The 21,406-nt window shown below is 43.1% G+C and overlaps 2 protein-coding genes across 3 annotated transcripts in view; both read right to left on the bottom strand.

The window, feature by feature from the left end:
• Positions 1-1,049: 1,049 nt before the first annotated feature.
• On the bottom strand, positions 1,050-6,849 carry LOC135542880 (septin-5-like). Its single transcript, XM_064970039.1, has 11 exons — positions 6,744-6,849; positions 5,642-5,732; positions 4,952-5,038; positions 4,730-4,853; positions 3,980-4,114; positions 3,623-3,740; positions 3,319-3,420; positions 3,102-3,198; positions 2,640-2,775; positions 2,344-2,446; positions 1,050-2,241 (listed from the first exon to the last, which is right to left on the bottom strand). Exons 1-11 carry the CDS (start codon positions 6,816-6,818, stop codon positions 2,176-2,178), a joined length of 1,134 nt encoding a protein of 377 aa, XP_064826111.1. The 5' UTR covers positions 6,819-6,849; the 3' UTR covers positions 1,050-2,175.
• Positions 6,850-15,158: 8,309 nt separating this feature from the next.
• Positions 15,159-21,406, bottom strand: part of LOC135542904 (septin-2-like) — a 46,342-nt gene continuing 40,094 nt past the window's right edge. For both annotated transcript variants that reach the window (XM_064970050.1, XM_064970057.1), the window contains exons 10-12: positions 20,665-20,748; positions 20,498-20,555; positions 15,159-17,716 (exon numbers count right to left, since the gene is read on the bottom strand). In XM_064970050.1, coding sequence (XP_064826122.1) covers positions 17,651-17,716; positions 20,498-20,555; positions 20,665-20,748 — 208 coding nt within the window. In that variant the 3' untranslated portion in view covers positions 15,159-17,650. The remainder of the gene's footprint in view (positions 17,717-20,497; positions 20,556-20,664; positions 20,749-21,406) is intronic.

Below are 21,406 nucleotides of genomic sequence, written 5' to 3' on the forward strand. Positions count from 1 at the left end.
AATCAATATTTATATTTGCGCTCAGTGTTTCGTCATGATCTATGTTGGAATCGTCCGTCTTTCTGCTGGAAAGTTCATCTGAACTTCTCTCTCCCATGAAGTCTTTCGTTGTTGGAATGAATACTTCAGAGGCCCATTAAAAATGTTCTCATAGAATAAATGTTTCGGTGGTTGTCGGTCTTCGCATTCAGTCGACATATATTCTAGCTGCAGACTAGAAATTAGTATGGAAGATTTGCTCTTTTTCTTTCGGTATCGATAGTCTCAGAGTTTAACAACCATTAAAACCTTAGCTTATACTGAAGGTACGCATGGTCTCTACTCAAACCTTAGCCCTCTCGGTAATCGAGGTACAGCATGGTCGAAAGTGGGCTTCTCCAGGTGGGGGTTTTATTCGGACTGTGGAAAAGCTTTCCCATGACGCCAGATCGATGTCTGTGCTCATGGGGGCGGGCCAATGACTTAGTAAACTTTAAACAGAAATACAATTCTCTCACATTAAAGGTTTAAAATCACATTACACAATTAGATATCTTTACTCATTAATTTTATTCAATAATTAGATGCAAGCCTCAGAACGGAGGCTCCTGTATAAACAGAGTTATGGTAATGTGGCTGTCCTGAGGTCACACTCATAAAACAAAATGGACAGGTCGTAGCTGAATTTTCCATTTCCACATTCTCCAAAACATGGATATTGTTCAGTTCTCAAGTTCTGTGATGTAGAAGTTCCTTTGTTCTGTGAAACTCTGACCCTGGCCATGAGGAGAGAGTCTCCTCTAGAAATGTAGGAGCCGAGATAACAGAACCTGGGTGTAAGATGGAGAAAGGCACTCGCTATACTCAGAGGGCCACGTCATGACAGTAGGAAGACTTCTCTCACACAGGCCTGCCTGCATGGGGCCTACAGGATGTCTCAAATGGTACCCTGTTCCCTGTATTGTGCCATTTGGGCTCCGTACTTGCCTAAATATTAGTGACCTGTAGATCGTACTAGAAACCATATACTTTATTTAGGAAATAATTCAGCTAAATAAAACACACACACATGAATCCAGACTGTTTATTCATCATCATAAACGGGTCACTAGTTCCACCATGGTTTCTGAGCACAAGCACTATAAAAAGCCAAACACCATCCTGAACAACACAGCCAGAGGGCAGCATACACCACACACTATATGCTATATTGGACAAAAGCATATACAGTAGCTGCTCTTAAAAGTTTGCCTATTTTTACAGTCACATAGTGGTACCGAGGCATAGCTCAAAATGCATTTAAGAACAAACACATTGCATCATATGAGAGTGGAAATTAAGCTCTAAGCAGTTATGAGTAACTTCGGCATGCTCGCACATGCACCACTTACCGAACCTACCCTTTCATTAGCTATGTAAGTCAAACGGGTCTCAAAGCACTGTAAGGTAAGCAAATGGCGCTGAAGACATTCTCAATCTGACTTGCAAGCACCAAGACATTGTAAAAAAAAAAAAAAAAAAAGGGTCTTCCCAACAAGTTGAAGAGACCAGCAGTAAAAAGGTAATACATTACATTTGTTTAGATTCTTAGGTAGCCTATTATTAAGTCTGTACCAAAAGCACAAGACATGCCACTGAAAGGGAAAACAGATTCTCACAGTATCAAAGCAGAATAAGGTTCTCCTAATAGAGTGTCATACGTCTCGAATCACACAGACACACTCACTCAAAACCAACAGACTCAAACCTTAACATCAGTAATATTGCCGTTTTACAAAACATCTTATGCGTATTCATAACCTGACAGAATATCCCAAAAGTATTCAGCATATTTATAAATTAGATACATTTAACAGGTCATTTAAATAAAATGTTTATATTATGACATATGCTAGGAGGACTGTTCATAATATTAAATGGGGTTCAAAACGGACACCAGGTTCAGTAAAAAACTAAATCCACACCACATTTCTCCTTGCAGGACAGACCAAATTAAAAAAAGCACCAAAAAAAAACAAATGACCAATGAATTAATATACAGCAACTGCCCATCCCCCCAACACAATGCTGATTATATCAGTAAATAACATGTTGGTATGTATGGTATTGTTTGCATTTGTTCATCTGAAGTTGTGGATGCAAATCAGTGGCTGGCCAGCAGGTGGGGCTGTAGTCTGGGTCTGCAGGGAGAGGGGCTCACTGGTCCTTCCCATCATGGATCTGCTGCTGCATCTTATTCAGCATCTCCTGCATCCTCGCCAACTGCAAAGAGAGTGAGTGGTAATGCCATTTGTGTCTTTTCGCGCAGGTCATCTTTCTATAAACTGGAGACTAGCCTGTATGGGTGATGTTACCCATAATTACCTCTTCATCTTTCATCTTGATGAGTCTATCGGTCTCCACGTCGGGGGTGGGCTGGGGCAACATGGGAATCGGGCTCTCCATTCGGTTGTCCTGCGTCAGTTTACTGAGGGGAAAACACACAGGGAACATGAATACAGACTCATACACAACAGCATGCAATATAAACAAAACTAAAGAAAAATCTCAACACCAGCAATAAACCAAGCTACTCATACTTTCTTTTGTTTCTCTGACCTCTACAGTAATATCTATATATACACATACATACATACATACATGCAAGCACACACACACACCTGGTCATGTCCTGTATACACTGCGCTCTGTAGTTCTCATAGTGCATGTCACAGGTCACGTCTTTGAGGTCGTGCATGTGGGAGCGGATCAATATGTTCCTCAGCTTCACAAAGTCACAGTGAGACTGGTTCTCCACTGAAACACAAAACAGACAAACTGGGTCATATTATACTGACATGATTTGCAGATAAAACATTCCTTCTGTTGTATCCACCAGAACTGATGCACTGTGTAATATTAGGATGGATTTCTACTTGACCAAGTGTTCTGAGCAAGAAAACTCCTGAGCCTAATCATAATGCTTTGGTTGAGACATAGCGATAGTTGGTCGTTTTTCATAGTTTGAGTTAGTCATTTTTCCTTCAAAAATTGTCATATATGAGGAAAAGCATGCGCTACCATGCAACTTAGAGTCAAAGCCTTGGAGTAATATTGTTATGTCCTCCATTGTTGTCACCCACCTTCCACAATGCCCCATGGGTAAAGTCTCCCTCTTACTCTCTGGCCCCTGGCCTCAACCACAGTGTTACTGCCAATCACTGCAAACGGACAGCACTCCTACGCACACACAGGATTTGGCATGATAGATTGACAAGGGATGGTTGAGTTTAGTGGTCTCGTTCCACTTGTAGATGTCTTATTGATGTTCAGTCTTCAGGCTCCAGCTGTGTGTCTCACCTTCAGTTCTTTGTCCAGTTGTTTAAACTCCTCGTCCTCATCAGAGTCACACTCTGGGAACTGGTACACCTTAATGCCAAACCTCTCAATCTCATCACGGACCTACCCACACACACACACACACACACACACACAGCGCTGGGTGAAACATTGCTTGGAGGGGGAGTGCAGAAGCTCTGAGGGAGTTGCTCTTAACTAAACCAAATTAAAATGGCTAACTTCCCAAAGTTCCTGCAGCCAACCTTACCGTCATAACGCGAGACATGATTCAGCAGTTGCAGTCTGTCTGCTCTGATGGACTCACCCTGTCTTTGAGTTTCTTGATCTCGCTGGGAGTGAGACAGTCAGCCTTGGCGATGAGAGGAACCACGTTCACCTTCTCATGGAGAGCCTTCATAAACTCCACATCTACTGGACGCAGTCTACAAGGGATAGGAGGAAACAACCTGGTCAGTGTGTGTGTGTGCCACGGAGGAAAAGCGCACTGACTAGGTTGAGAATTACAACAGTGTTTGTGATTGAGTTGTATTGGTGCTGTTTACATAGGATCCTAAAGGTATATCCTCCTCCTGTCATCACACTTAAGATGTTTTATTACGATCTAGTCATCACAGCTATACCGGTCATTAGCCCATCACATTCCTCTGTGTATGCTTGTTACCCATGTCCAAATGGAGGTATGAAGTAGAGGCAGCAGTGGACTCTGTTGTCCTGGATGTTCTTCCTGTTCAGTCCACTCTCGTCCCTGAAGTACTGCTCAAACTGCTGGTCAATGTAGTCGGTGATGGGCTTCCAGCTACACACACACATGGCACGATCAGTCAAGGCTTACAGGAACAACATACAAGATTCATTGCCGCCATCATTCCTATTTTAGGTCAATCTACTAACCCATACAGAAGCCGTACCCCTTTCCTGCAGTCAAAATGACCAAAATCACCCTCTAGTGGCCTCACGGCTAGAATGTTATTAATTAAAAAAAAAAAATGTAAAGCTGAAAATCGGGTGTTTCTATGTCAAATGGTTTCATTGCATTAGTCTTCTGGGATGTATATAATTAAGCAATAAGGCCATTGGGAGGTTTGGTATATGGCCAGAATATCAAGGCTAAGGGCTGTTCTTATCCACGACGCAACACAGAGTGCCTTGGATACAGACCTTAGCTGTGGTATACTGGCCATATACCACAAACCCCCCAGGTGCCTTATTGCTTTTATAAAACTGGTTACCAACGTAATTAGAGCAGTAAACATTTATAAAAAATAAATTTAAATTAAAATACTTGTCTCAAAGTAGATTTGTCTAAGACTTCCAAGAATCCCCTGTGTGACCCTGATTTAGCCCACTGCAGTAAAAGGTTAAAGAGTCTGTAGGACAGGACAGGATTAGTTGAGGACCAGAGAGGTCTCACCATTCATTGTTGTTGACAGCGTCTCCAAAGCCTGGTGTGTCTACAATGGTCAGCTTCAGCTTCACTCCTTTCTCCTCAATGTCCACTGTGTGCTTAATGATCTCTACTGTCTGGTTGATACGCTCTGAGAAAGGGAAGGAGAGAGGTAGGGAAGAGAACCTCTGATGAGATGGCATTTTATTTAGCTGTTGTTGACATTTGAAGAAGGTGTGTGTTTCTCACCCTCAGCATTGAGAAGTTTCCTGTCCTTGTACAAGTCTGTGAGGAACAGGCTGTTGACCAGAGTAGATTTACCCATACCAGACTCTCCTGTAACATGACAAACATACAGCATTATACAACATGTTTCTAACAGTCAGCAACACACACACAGCCAACACTAACACGGAGTGAACATTTTTAATTGATTTTTTTTACCCCTTTTTCTCCCCAAATTTCGTGGTATCCAATCGGTAATTACGGTCTTGTCTCATCGCTGCAACTCCTGTACGGACTCGGGAGAAGGTTGAGAGCCGTGCGTCCTCCGAAACACGACCCAACCAAGCCGCACTGCTTCTTGACACAATGCCCACTTAACCCTGAAGCCAGCCGCACCAATGTATCGGAGGAAATACTGTACACCTGGCGACAGTGTCAGCGTGCACTGCGCCCGGCCCACCACAGGAGTCGCTAGTGAGCGATGGGACAAGAACATCCCTGCCGGCCAAACCTCCCCGAACCCGGACGAAGCTGCTACAATTGTGCGCAGCCCCATTGGTCTCCCGGTCGGGGCCGGCTGCGACAGAGCCAAGGCCTTAGACCACTGCGCAACTCGGGAGGCCAGAGTGAACATTCATGAACACACACTAAGTACTTAATAGCACTGGGTCGTTTTACTTTTTTAAGAAGGCTACAATCAATACTTTCACTGACCGGCGACCATGAGGGTGAAGTCAAATCCCTTTTTCACTGACTTCCTGTGCACCTGGTTAGGGAGGGTAGCAAAACCCACATACTGCTTCTCCTGAGCGAGAGAGAGAGAGCGAGAAAGAGAGAGCGAGAGAGATCAGTTCAAAGCAACATTTCCAAGAGCTGAATGAGCGCAAAACTACCATTGAAATTAAAATACAATTGAAATTTAAACTCCACCCACCATGCTACAATTACAGTTTGGATAAATCCATTGACAATAGGAGGAAGGGAAAGGGGGGAAATGCATTCATAACATTCCATTTTGAAATCTCTAAGACCTGGCGCTGTGCTTTTTCCACACACAGTGAGAGAAAAGTATGACCGATCTATGACTTTGCCACTACACAATGGAGTGCACAGCTGTCTATCTGGCAGCTCTCCCCATCCCCTTCTGACACCATTCACAGATCATCCAAAGCTGCTCCTTACTCAGACCCTACAAAACTTAAGACTCCACACACACACACACACACACACCCCCTTGCCAGTCTACCAAGGCCAGAGTCTGGCAACCAACAGAGGCTGACAGAGGCTGTATTGACCAGACCTGAATGGTCCTTTTTAAACCCAAAAACAAACACACATGCCAAAGAAATACTCAGTCAGGGTCTATTATACGTTGTCATATGCATTTCCGACAGCCCCTGGGGCACGGCTTAACTAACCACACATACACAGCATGCGTAGACATGGAATAGAGCCAGGGCTGAAGTCACACACAGAGAACACGGAAATCTACAGCACTGGATTCATAACCTATGAGGAATCATACAAACTTCGGGTTTACTTCTAGGGTGTGTGTGGGAACAAATCCCACAGACAGAACAAACAAACTATCCATAGATCTGTCATGAACCCATCAGGACATGACATAAGACAACAGTATGTCCTACACACCTCCATACTAACATGACATGTTAGAGAGAGAGAAAGGTGTTTTTATGAGAGTTAACTGACGTTAGTGTGTGAGACATTGACCCGGCTCTCCCTTCTTTCCTCTCCTCCATTTTCTCTCTCCTCAGTGTCCCTCTATCCCCTCTCTCACCTCTTCCAGATTATTTACCTTCTGCCTGGAGGTTCTGACTCGAGAGCAAAGCAAGCGTTCCACCAGTTTCTCCTGCAGCATGATAGCATCCATACCAAGCCAACACCACACCAATAGGGGAAATGTTTTCCAACAGAGGACAAAAACAGAGCAACCTCTTCACACGCAGCCAGAACACTTCTCTTATGCACCCTCTACTCCTCTGTAATCCTCCGTCCGTCCACACTCGTCTTTCCTGTTATGTCCTTTGTTCCTACTCCTTTGTTCCTACTCCTCATCTCCCTTTATTTCCACCCTTTCTCCTCTGCTCCCTGTTCAGACAGGTAGGGAGGAATACTGACAGAGAGAGAGAGCTAATAGGGGGGGGGGGGGGTGACAAGAGGAAATAAAATGAGAGAGAAAGGTAGTAAGAGGTAGCAGTTTAGGGGAGGAAGTGAGGGATGGGGGAAAGAGTGAGGGGCGGGGGGGTGGGGGGGGGGGTGAAGGAATAAAAGACACTCATTCATTCACCCCGTTGTCCCTCCCCCTTTTCGACCGTTAGATAAATAAAGCACTGACTGCTACAGTAACGACCTATAGCAGCCCAGAGCGAGAGAGCGCGAGAGACAGACATGAGGGCTAAACAATCTAGCCCATATCTGACCATAATAGTGATCATTTGTCAAAGAACAACACAGTGTCCTTTAACAGAGATACAAACCCTCTGTGTGAAGCTAGTAGGGACTCTCAACCTACCCCTGGGATAACACCAGCCAGAGATAAATGATAAAATGAAGAACCTAGCCAACGTCTAGACTGCACATCAGCCATGCACCAAGTCATGTAGCGGTACCAGAGGCCCAACTACTCCAAACACTGTGAAACATGACAGGGTGTGGTGAACGATTGTTGCCAGATGTTGGCCTATGGTGTGTGTGGGTGGGCTTAGTGGTGGGTTCAGGACGGGACACAGGTTTCAGGACAACTGCTCAGAAAGCTATGATACCCCAGACAGAATGGGCAACATCTACAGAGGACATTCTAACTACTAATCAAGCTCTTGAATAGCTGTATCAGATGTATTAGTGCAGGTTTGGAACGAAAGCCTGAACACACTGTGGATCCAAAGGACCTTTCTTCATGGGACGTCACCAGAAGCTGTAATACCAAGCTACTTCACATGAGGGAGACAGCGCTTTTATTTAAAACATGTATTTAACCTCTATTTAATTAGGCAAGTCAGTTAAGAACAAATTCTTATTTACAATGACAGCCTACCCCAGCCAAACCCAGACGACACTGGGCCAATTGTGCGCCACGCCACGGGACTCCCAATCACAGCCGGATGTGATACAGCCTGGATTCGAGTAGGTACTATAGTGATGTCACAGTGCCTTAGACCGCTGTGCCACTTGGGAGCCCAGCTTAACAGAACAGGGTACAGTACATTATGAAGGCATTGGCAGCAGAAATGTTCTTTACTATAAAGCCAGGCTAATGTTTTTTAGGAAGAGATAGGAACACACGTCAGATACTAGCAATTGAAGGAAAACTTGACTCGAGTGAAACAAATAAGGGGGGATTCATCTGAATAGAACAGAGGTCCTAGAGTGACATCACAATATACTCCTTCAGGCCCCTCCCTCTTTCGCTCAGTGGCCAGCTGTCCCTCTGGCTTCTAGTAGGTCACTGCACCTTGAGCTCTCTCACTCAACTTCACACACACCGACACAACCTGATGCACGTGCACACACGTAAACACAAACACACATGGATACAGCTGACATCAGTGTAATAAAGCACATCCTATGGACAGTGTTCAAGGGAGGCCATGTGGAAGCCACTTTTCAGGGATAGTCAGGCAGTAATAACCATCTCCAGCCCATCCATTACCTCCTGTCTGTCTGTCCTGACCTCTATGTATGAAATATGATCGGAGAAACCAGTAAGCTGTCTGTCTGCTGTAACTATCACTCTGTATGCTTCCCAAATGGCACCCTATTCCATTTATAGAGCACTACTTTTGACCAGGGCCCATTGGGACACAACCACAGATACCTTGGGCTCTGCTAATGTGTTATTAGGGGCTAGTCAGTCAAAACATTCCACAATGTGAGGTGCTGGGTATTAAACGTTGACAGCCATCGGAGGCCAAGCCCAGTCCTCCTGATGACAGAGTGACACACACACACACACACACACACACACACAGCTGACCGCAACTAGAAGTCAAATATACACAGTCTGAATGCTCAGTGACTTCCTTCCCTTTAGAGACACACAGCCTTCGTGCTGGGTCCAGAGGCATGGATCCAGAGATCAGTCAGTCACACAGTTAGATGCACTGGTCTACTTGTTGACTGTTGGTCTACTTGTTGACTGTTGGTCTTTCAGGAAGCTCTTCTGAAAAAGGCCACAGCAGTAAACTACACACCTATTACTGTGGACAAGTACGCAAATACAAACACTCGTGCCACACACACACACACCTCCAGAGACAGAAGATGTGGAGAGGATGCATTCTGTGACATAGATATAAAGAGAGGTGACCTTTCATGAAGACATCTCAGTCCTGCCCAACCATGCCTTTACACACAATTAAGTCCGAAAGCAGAAACAAAACTGTGGCAGGGTGTTAGACCAAAGATGCGTACAGAGAAAGTGATAAAGAGAAAGGGGGAAAGAGAGCAGAATGGAGGGAGGTAGAGGGGGAAAAGACAGGGAATGACAGTTGAATTTGAAAGATTGAGAGACTGAAGATGAGAAAGAGTGTGAGAGAAAGAGGCTCTTTGGACCCCCATCCCCCCATCCGTAGTGTTTGTTCTACTTGGAGACGTGAGTCTCTGGGTGCTAGGCTCTTCAGCATGCTAATCTAACAGCGTGTAATTGGCCTGGCAACAATAGGCCTTCTAAAGAACACTTGGCTAGCATAGCGTAGCCTAGCGTTAGCGTCTGTCCATTCAGCAAAACAATAGGCTCTTCCACAGCCTAGCTCCAAATGGACCCGTAGCCCATCCTTGTAAGCACTTCAGTAGATCTCTAAAGACCCATCAGATCACAAGGTGGAACTGTTAGCCACCACATACATTTGTAAAGTATTCATACCTCTTGACTTTTTCCACATTGTTAAGTTACAGCCTTATTCTAAAATGGATTAAATTGTCCCCCCCCTCCCCAATCTACCCCATAATGTTAAAGCAAAAACATGTTTAGAAAGTTTTGCAAATGTGTAAAAAAAAAAATGAAATATCACATTTACTTAACTATTCAGACCCTTTACTCAATACTTTGTTGAAGCACCTTTGCCAGTGATTACAGCCTCAAGTCTTCTTAGGTATGACACTACAAGTTTGGCACACCTATATGTGGTCCCATTCTTCTCCGCAGATTCTCTCAAGCTGTCAGGTTGAATGGGGAGCATCGCTGCCCAGCTATTTTCAGGTCTCTCCAGAGATGTTCAATCAGGTTCAAGTCGGGCACTGGCTGGGCCACTCAAGGACATTCAGAGACTTGTCACGAAGCCACTCCTGCATTGTCTTGACTGTGTGCTTAGAGTCGTTGTCCTGTTGGAAGGTGAATCCTTCACCCAAGTCTGGAGGTCCTAAGCGCTCTGGAGCAGGTTATTTTCAAGAATCTCTGTACTTTGCTACGTTCATCTTTTCCTCGATCCTGACGAGTCTCCCAGTCCCTGCCTCTGAAAAACATCCCCACAGCATGATTTCCTCCAGACATGAAGGCCAAAGAGTTCAATCTTGGTTTCATCAGACCAGATAATCTTTTTTCTCATGATCTGAGAGTCCATTAGGTGCCCTTTGGCAAACTCCAAGTGGGCTGTCATGTGCCTTTTACTGAGGAGTAGCTTCCGTCTGGCCACGATCATAAAGCCCTGATTGGTAGAATGCTGCAGAGATTGTTGTCCTTCTGGAAAGTTCTCCCATCTCCAGAGGACCTCCGGAGCTCTGCCAGAGTGACCATCGGGTTCTTGGTAATCTCCCTGACCAAGGCCCTTCTCCCCCAATTGCTCAGCCAGCTCTAGGAAGAATATTGGTGGTTCCAAACTTCTTCCATTTAAGAATGACAGAGGCCACTGTTCTTGGGGACCTTCAATGCTGCAGACTTTTTTTTGGTATCCTTCCCCAGAACTGTGCCTCGACACAATCATGTCTCGGTTCTCTACGGACAATTCCTTTGACCTCATGGCTTGGTTTTTGCTCTGACGTGCACTGCCAACTGTGGAACCTTATATAGACAGGTGTGTGTGCGCCTTTCCAAATTATGTCCAATCAATTGAATTTCCCATAGGGGAACTCCCATCAAGTTGTAGAAACAGCTCAAGGATGATCAACGGAAACAGGATGCACCTGAGCTCAATTTCGAGTCTCATAGCAAAGGGTCTAAATGCATTTGTATAAAAAATAACAAAGTAACAACAAATCTCAAAAACTGTTCTCTTTGTCATTATGGGTTATTGGTGTATAGATTGATGATGAAAAAAATGTAATTTAATCAATTTTAGAGTACGGCTGTAAGGTAACAAAATGCGGATAAAGTCAAGGGGTCTGAATACTTTCCGAATGCACTGTATGATCCTTTCAGATCTACATGAATTTCTGAGGCGAGAATGGAACAGGGGTTTAAGTGGGGGAATAGAGGGACACTTGACCAGCGCATCCTAGCATTTGCATCTGCCCATTCAGCAGCAAGGAGCTGGTCACCAGGGAGTCCCCCAGGATACAATACAGTGGAAAGTAAAGAGATATTGCGTCACAGGTACTGGGAACTAGACATTCCTGCAGACGAGTGGAAGAAAACAAGTGTTCACACACTGATGACCTTTACTGTGTTTGCCAAGGACAGGTTTAACTGGGCATGCCATAATGACAACACATTTTATTATTTCATTATCAGAATGTTTGGTAATGTCCTCTAAACGAGGCAGAATCTGTGTTCAGCGTTTATCAGCTCAATTTGCACCACCATAGTAAGGTTCCGCTTCCTAATGGTCCATTATATGGCTTTCATTCATCTTACAATTGTCAGTTAAGCATCTTTCAAAATTCCTCAAGGGAGCTTTTCTTCCCACAGTAGGAGGTAAAGGTAGTCCTCTAATTCTCCTGATCATTTTCATTAGATCTTAGCTCCCAAATCTCTGATTCCTCGCCCCCGAACATCATCTAATCTCCAAGTTATCGAGGTCACCCAAACTCTTCATTCTTGAAAATGGGTTTGGAATCCTTCTATCTGGGTCAGGCATGGGTTATTTTCAACAGCTTTTTAAATGCCTACCCAAAGGCTGAGACATGGCAAGCTGTACAGGGAGAGAGGGAGACCTGGGGTTAGAGATAAACTTGTTATTCACGTGTGTGGTCGTGAACTCCCACACACTCACTCTACTGGATCATTGGCATTGCATACATGTTTTCAGCATGACAATGACATCAGATGCCAGAGAGCAGAAACATTTCAGTTTAGATAAAGAACAAAGACAAACACACAGAAGACACTCAGGAGAGTTGAACGTTGAGCTACCAGGTCAGGCAATTTATTGTAAACAACCATAAACAGATAGGGGCCTTTTCTATTAAAAGTGCAAGTAAATGTGAATCTAGTGGAGGGTGTGGTAGGAAAATACATTTGGAATGCTGTACAGAGTGCCAGTAGGAACATGGTAATGAATCAAAATAGGCTTGGAATTCCCATGACAACCATGAATGGGATGGCCTCGGCTGATAAATACATTGTGTGAATACTATCCTAAACTATCTTTTCAATCAGAAACTCTGAGGCGTGTGTGCTCATAGGTAGCTAAGTTAATGAGTACATCTTTCCTCACGCCTGATCCAGACCTGAGAAACCATGCCATGCAAGTATACGGAGGCCAAGGAGAACTATAGATTCCACAGCATCGTAGATCAGTCATAACTGGGTGTCGTTAAATCTACGCCTAAACACGTCAATCATCCTGAGGAATTGCGGATAGGTTCCTCTCCCAGCGTCTCAGAGTGAGGAAAATGGATACAATTGTTCCCTAGCAACGAACCAGCACACCAGACTGTGATTGGCAGGCCCAGTTTGGTGAAGCATAAGAGAAAGATGCTTCCAAGAAACAATAATTATCATAGCAGGAGGAAAGAAATAGGAGGGCAAAGGGGGATGAAGGGCTTGATTTGAATGTGATTTACCCAGACTATCCTCTGCATCTCCCTCATACACACTCCCTGGCCATGACCCCACTCTGAGGGTCTCAGGTGGAGTGGGATGTGCAAAAAACACATTTCCATTTCATACTACACACTTGTACATGTGTGAAACAGGACAAATATAAGCACCCCCTATCAGACCTTTTGACTGACACACACACACACACACACACACACAGGTTAGTCCCTCTCACTATCCAAGAAACCACTCCCCCTAAGCACCCGGCCATGTCAGGCAGTGTGTGGGTGTGCTGTGGCAACAGACATGCTACTTGAATATCTCCAACACAGTTTTGCATAGCACAAACAGTATGATAAAATCTCAGCAATAAAAAAAAATAAAAAAAGTTCTTACAGGGAAAAACAATTGAAGAAATTCCTTGGGGGACACACACCCACGCTGAACATTTCCAAATCCACACACAGGCTATTGCTACTGTATTAACTGCACTGTAGTAATCAAGGTCAATGTCTTCGAGCGAGGTTCATTCCGCAATGCTGCCCATGTGATTTCACAGGCTTAACTGAAAATCTATCTGCAACAAACCCAGTTTACAGCTCAAACAATATGAATTATGTCTGCTTGCAGTATGTGTGAACACCAGAAAGATCAGCAAGGACCAGTGGACCTACGGGAGCCATAGCCTTTGAATGACCGTAACACTATACTGTCAACAAGGTCAGGATATAGGAGCCTTACAATACGTTTCGCAATTAGCTTTGACTGAGATAGACGTCTGCTAGCATTATGCCTTTAGTCACCATTGCTGCATGCTGCCTACTTACAATCTAGCTACACAAGGTTCCAGCAACAACCTTCGAACAGAACAGCATCTAAAGCTTCTGTCATCATCATCCCCAGAGCAAAGAGAGAGGAGATCGATACACCTGAGACTCAGTGTGCTGCTGGTCTCCCACCAAGCTACACCTGAGCTACATACGGACACACACAGGGCTCACTCAAGGAAATCTATAAAATTGCAAGCAACCCCGGGATTACAGAGGGAAAGACCAATAGGCTTTCCAGTAACTATATGGAGCGGGTCACTTTCACACCCCCAACAAGCGGCTTGCCTAGAATGATGCATGGATGCCCGAGGATGAGAGGCGAGCCCTTGGGTACCACTCGCTGCGTATGCATCTTGTGTCTGTATGCATAAATGACATTTTATCCTTCTGGCGGTGTGACGCTCACTCTACCCTGTATTGCGGTGGCAAAACAACAACAGTAGTAATCTTTAGGGCATCGGAATGATGATGCAGCTCACGTTTGCTAGGCCAAGGCTTGCTACTAGGCTATCTAGGCTATATGACGCCATACGAAGCGAATTTGGGAAAAAAAACTGAGTGTCTAGGCTACCACGCTTGATATGAAATTTGATTCTATGTATCGCCTAAAAGCGTTGAACACAGCGTTGAACACAGATAACAATTTTGTACATATTTTTTAATAGAAATAAACGTTGTCCTTACCTCAACTGTCTCGTCTGTTGGTCATTGTGGGGGATGAAACACAGGTGGAGATATGCAGAACGACGCCCATAGAGAATTTAGAAGGCGAGAGACCGACAGAGAAAGACAATCATTGAAATGGACCGCGTTATAATTGCCTTTATGCATAATCGTAATTATTATCCTTATGCTTACCCGATTTGATCGGGATACGGCTCTTGTATCGGATGTTGGTCGTCATTTTCGCCTCTCTCCTCCCCTCCGTGTCGCTTCAGAACGGACGGACTGCTCGGTAAACGCACGCGTCCGTTCCTTCTCCGCGCTACCACAGCAGCCAGACAGGTTGTGGGAGAGGGTGTTGCAATATCGTGCAGAACCCCGCCCTCATCTATGTGGTACCCAATCGTGGATGGAGAGGTTTCCTATGATCTTACTTGTCCATATCATCAATATTGTATGCAGCTTCCATAATTAATGCTGTTCAAACTTCTCACTCATATGTTTGAAATCTTAATTTTTCAACATCTAGACGTGCACCAAGTATAAGGGAATAAGACTGTGGCATGCTTCCTATCCATGCATCATTCTGTGATATCAGCTTTTCACCATTTAGCAACACTGCTACACCAACCTCCACAGCAGCTTCTTATCTAGTGTTTTCAATTTGATAGAGGTCGAGAAGGCTTGACAACTAGAAACCTTCGTCTCCATTCAATCCCATTGCCTTTGTTTTTCTACATGGCCACTCAAATGCACATCATCATACCTATGACCTGTAAAAAAAAAGCACTCTGACAACAAGTGTGTTTCTATGGAAACTGTATTTCTGAAAATGGAGTACAAAAGTTGAGACACTACTAAAAAAACGTTTCAAGCACAATGAGGTTAATTACGGTGTTTCCCAAATTAAGTCCTAGGGACCTTAAGGAGTACACATTTAGTTTTTTCCCCCCATAGCATTACACAGCTGATTCAAATAATTAAAGCTTGATGAGTTGATTATTTGAATCAGCTGTGTAGTACTTGGGCAAACAACTAAATATGCACCTCTTGGGGTCCCCAGGACCGAGTTTGGGAAACGCTGGGTTAATGCCTCCAGGGTTCAAAGGTACAAATCCGTTGATCAACTAGGCAGAAAGAAACAAGTTACATAGACAATGACACACTGACTGACGATAACGCTCTTAAACACGAAGGACACATTGAGAGGCGTTAGTGTGTTCACTGTATAACAGTCAGCAGCCTAGAGTGGGCTGGCAGACATGGTGAATCAGAATATAGTTAGGAATTCAGGAAATGGAATTGTGTTCAATACTGTAAGTTCCATGGAGCTAGCCAATATCAGAACATGTCAGTATGTTTGTGCATACAGTAAATCATTGTGATAAAATGAAGACCCCCTTTAGGAAAACCCAAAAGAACATGACCAAATAAACAAAAACACATCTACACTAAGACTGCTCATAATGTAATGTAACTTTTAAAGACAAAGGGTGATGTAAGGTTTTGTAGTGCAAGTCTTAGGCGATTAAAAAAAAGTATATTAACCAACACACGGTTGTGCATGGTTTGAAAACACTTGAATTAACATGATCAGTTAACAAGCATTATCAGTTGCATCTTGAGTGCACCAACATTTATTCTAGACAGTACGTCCACCAACATGATACATACATATTTTAGCTATCAAGTCACTTCAGAGCATTCCTCAAACACAAGGGCAAATATTCTCTGTATAATGACGACACAACCAACAGCCTTCTGCTGTTGATACTTGACTTATAAGATTACATGGTGAGGAATTCAGCTCAGTAAAACCTCGTCTGAGGAGACTGATCCAGAGAGACCAAAGGCAAACCGTCTCCATCAGTGGAGGCTGGTGGGAGGAGCTGTAGGAAAACAGACTCATTGTAATGGCTGGAATGGAATAAATGGAACATTATCAAACATATGGAAACCACTTCGTTCCATTTATTTCATTCCTCCATTCCAGCCATTACAATGAGCCCATCACCCTATAGTTCCTTCCACCAGCCTGCACTGGTCTCCATCCAATACAACAGAGGCACAGACAAAGTTAAGTTACATAAATCTTTCATAATATAGAGCAAAAGTGATAAAGTTTAAAATAAAATGTGAGACTGTGGGATACTTCCACACAAGCCTGTATTACCCTTATATATTATTACCCTTATAGTTGTTGTGTTGTTAGACTACAGCGCCACCCGAGGGACACTATTATTACTACTCCTACAGCATGGACTGAGTCCTCAGCTGTGCTCCAAATGTGAAAGCAGACAGGTTGCAAATGGTACAAACACAACATCCAGCTCTCAACAAACCTTCCTTTAAAGGGGCAGTAAGCAGTTGCTACCGTCATTTTTGGATTTACAAATTAATGATATGTACCTATTGATTATTGAAGAATATAACTTACAAAAGCCTCATGAGCAAAGCACAACTGTCATACTTAAACAGAAACCAAAATATAATATGTTTGACTCCAATGTTTGTAAACAAAGTAAATGTAAACAAACACTGTATAGCCTAAAAACATGGTTAAAACTATCATTGTGATGTAATGGATGGTCAGTCCTTGCATCCATAACTCTGTCTTTGAATTTGAGTGGTCACATTTCTCCAGTCCTTCCCCCCAGCTTTTAACCGTAACAACAGTGGGGTGAAAGCTTTGCTATTGTTTCAACTGCTGATAGCCACTTTAAATTACTCAAAACATTCCCTAAACATTCTGTAAACACTGAAGTCTTATTGTTGTCTAACCAATGAGATATTAGTACTGTTGGCAATGCAAGATCTACATTGTACATAAGACAGAAGAATAGTGCGGATGAAAACACATGGACATCATCTTTAGTCACCTATTGGGAGAACATGAAATTTCTGTCTTTACAGTATGCCTTAACATTATATCATAACCCATAACATTACACAATAAAGGATAACACTCCAGACAAACATACCTCCGTATGAAACGTGTTACAACGTGAGTAACAGTTCCCAAAACAATACTGAGACTTGCAGATCAGTGGATCTCAGTACCATGGTAAAATAGAGGCCAAATTGAAGATTTTATAATTACAATTATGTTAGAGAGGGGAACATCCAATTGGGTGGTTGATTGCTTGATTGATTGACTGACACACAGAGATATGGAGTGATGTGTGTGTGTGTCCAGCAGAACGTCCATGATGGAGATGCAGACGCACAGTGGGGTTGAGGGGTGTGGTGCTCCTCTCATCTCTTCCCCCACTCCCACTTTCAATCCCTCTATTTTCACTCGTCTCCCTTCATCTTCATCTGCGCCTGCATCTGGGAAATCATCTGCTGCATACGCCTCAGCTACAGAGAGAAGAGAAGGAAAGACAGTTGAGTGAAACAAATACCAGAGACTATCAGTCATTCCAAACACCACAAATTGTATCCATTGTAAAAAGATAATACAATGAGCCACGTACATTTTTGAGAGCCTTAATGTAAAAACAATTTTTTTTTTTTTACACAATAGAAAATATATCCATCTTGTGGTTGTGGATAAGATTTCAAGTGGAAAATCTGACTTCACTCAATCGGGGTAAAATGGACTCCAACTCATTTTCACAGTTGGGTAGGGGCGTGTGACTGAATAATAGATTTACTTTCATATTTAAATCTACATCAAACCAGGTTTGTACTTTATAGAACTCTGTGTGTTGCAAACTGAAGGAATGCGATCAAACGGAACACTTTGCTAAACTGATCTGGAATCCCAAGCTGCTTTTCTACAGGAATGTGGGTCTGTGACTCTGCTTATAGGGTTACATCCCTAATTTGGTACTAGTGTTGTTAAAAACTACACCACTACAAGTGCAAACACTTTAAGAGTCTTCAGGATTCAGCAAACAATGTGCCAATCTCTAAAGAATATTTTGCTGTTTGACTGAAAACCTCTTAACATCAGTTATTGAACATAAACCTTGAACACATAGTGTAGCTTCTTGCTAGCTGAATACCAGTGCTCTCACAACCATGTTGTGGAGTTAATAACATTAATAAGAAGGTGCTGAATGGGTGAGATGAGAATCTGTTTGATTTGGGGTTAGGGTATCATGTGGGCATTGAGCCACTATTACTAACAGATGTATTTCACTTGATTGTGATTTCGACTGAACTTTACTTTATGGTGACCCCCCCCTTGCGGTGATTTGTCTCCTACATTATCCTATTTTAAACTTACAATTCGACAGAACAAACAACCCCAAATTAGTTTGTGTCCTGTGCTGGGTTTACTTTTGCCAGGCTACATTTACAGTTGAAGTCAGAAGTTTACATAAACTAGTTTTAATGACTCCAACCTAAGTGTTTCAACCACTCCACAATTTCTTGTTAACAAACTATAGTTTTGGCAAGTTGGTTAGGACATCTACTTTGTGTATGACACAAGTAAATTTTCCAATAATTGTTTACAGACAGATTATTTCACTTATAATTCACTGTATCGCAAGTTGACTAAGTCATTAAAAAGCAGCTTGTAAACTTCTAAAAAATTATGTCATGGCTTCAGAAGCTTCTGATAGGCTAATTCACATCATTTGAATCAATTGGAGGTTTACCTGTGGATGTATTTCAAGGCCTACCTTCAAACCAAGTGCCTCTTAGTTTGACATCATGGCAAAATCAAAAGAAATCAGGCAAGACCTCAGATTTTTTTTAAAGACCTCCACAAGTCTGGTTCATCCTTGGGAGCAATTTCCAAACGCCTGAAGGTACCACGTTCATCTGTACAAACAATAGTACTCAAGTATAAACACCATGGGACCACACAGCTGTCATACCGCTCAGGAAGGAGACGCGTTCTGTCTCCTAGAGATGAACGTACTTTGGTGCGAAAAGTGCAAATCAATCCCAGAACAATAGCAAAGGACCTTGTGAAGATGCTGGAGGAAACAGGTGTGTCTATATCCACAGTACAACGAGTCCTACATCGACATAACCTGAAAGGCCGCTGCTCCAAAACCACCATAAAAAAAGCCAGACTACGGTTTGCAACTTCACATGGGGACAAAGATTGTACTTTTTGGAGAAATGTCCTCTGGTCTGATGAAACAAAAATAGAACTGTTTGGCCATAATGACCATCGTTATGTTTGGAGGAAAAAGGGGGAGGCTTGCAAGCCGAAGAACACCATCCCAACCGTGAAGCACGGGGATGGCAGCATCATGTTGTGAGGGTGCTTTGCTGCAGGAGGGACTGGTGCACTTCACAAAATAGATGGCATCATGAGGAAGGACAATTATGTGCATATAGTGAAGCAACATTTCAAGACATCAGTCAGGAAGTTAAAGCTTGGTCGCAAATGGATCTTCCAAATGGACAATAACCCGGACGATTACCACATGGAAGAAGTGATAAGCAAGTAAGGTCCAAAAACAGATTTTTACCAAGTCAAATGAATGTATTGCGTTAAAGTTTTCATGATGCTTGTATCTAAACCAAAGTAGATAATTTAAAGATTGTTCTATACATCAGTTGGGGTCTCTATAATCTTCAATATGAGGTCATAAACCTAGCATGAAAGTGCATCCTTGTAGCTGTATGTGCTACTATAGTCAAAATGTTTATCTTGGGGTAAGTTGAGCCAATGGCCATGGGGTAAGTTGGGCAAATTGAAGGGCATAATGCATGGCATTATCTCTGGGATATGAAGTAAAAACAGGACCTGTGTTTAAAAAAGTACAAAGTGTTAGGTGTTAAGCCTGTTTAAAATATGCTTAAAATGGTTAAAAGACAAAAAAGCGATTGTGATTGTGTTGAATTATGTTTGTAAATTAAGATAGACATGGTTTTAAAAAGGTAGTTGTAATATTTTATTCAGTACATAAATTTGTAGGCAGCTTAACGTACCCTGTCCCGTGGCTCAACTTACCCCATTAATTTATTACCTAGGACCTAGTTAACCCTATGAGAGCATCCTAGGACCTAGTTAACCCTATGAGAGCATCCTAGGACCTAGTTAACCCTATGAGAGCATCCTAGGACCTAGTTAACCCTATGAGAGCATCCTAGGACCTAGTTAACCCTATGAGAGCATCCTAGGACCTAGTTAACCCTATGAGAGCATCCAGTGCTGCAGTAGCTACTCACCTCAGCCTCCTTCTGCAGGAGAATCTGGTCTTTGTCCATCATATCCTCCTCCACAGCTCTGTAGGGAATGTTTAAGGGAACATATTAACTACTGTAATATGTTAGAGTAGTATCAGCCCAGACAGAGTGTGTGTGAGAGAGAGAAACACTGCAGATAGGAGACTGACCTGCCAGGTCTCTTCAGTCTCTCTGAACGGAAGTTCTCGTAGTGCAGGTCCTGAGTGACCTCCTGGAGGTCCTGCATGTGGGTGCTGAAAACACACACAACCATCACGCATTTCAATATCACAATTTGGTTTGTGCAAACCCCCATAAAACCCACTCGACTAGACTACTACACTGTGCAACAGATGGACAGACTTGAAGTTCTGTGTTCAACCACTAAGTGTCAGTATAGCAATACATATCCAACATAAGTAAGAGCATGCATAGATTACTTTTACATTTACTCTAAATCAGGGAGGGGTACGCCAAATAAAAATGTGATTCACATTTTTTTCTTCTCCACATTTTCAAACATTAACATTTTCCAAAAGGGCTATACATTTGGGTGAGGTTTTTTTCTCGCCTGAGTAGCCTCATTTTACAGTACTATACCTGCACCTGTCAACAACACAAGCTGTTCTACTTCCACGAGTACATCCAATGCTAGCATCAGTAATTCTACATTTGTTGTTAGCCCAGCTAGCATGGACACTGACAGTTGTGAATCTGATGCAGCCGAACAGCTACTGCCTCCTTACCCGGGAAAGCCCCGAACAACCGACAGGGATGTTAGACCATCGAAGAGGCACAAATAAGATGAGAGCTACATTGATTTGGGTTTCACTTATATTGGAAGTAGTGCCTTCCCTCAGCCACAGTGTGATGTATGTGCAAAAGTACTGCCTCACAACTCGATGAAACCTT

Source organism: Oncorhynchus masou, chromosome 1 (genome assembly GCF_036934945.1).
Source record: "Oncorhynchus masou masou isolate Uvic2021 chromosome 1, UVic_Omas_1.1, whole genome shotgun sequence".
NCBI classification, from domain to species: domain Eukaryota; kingdom Metazoa; phylum Chordata; class Actinopteri; order Salmoniformes; family Salmonidae; genus Oncorhynchus; species Oncorhynchus masou.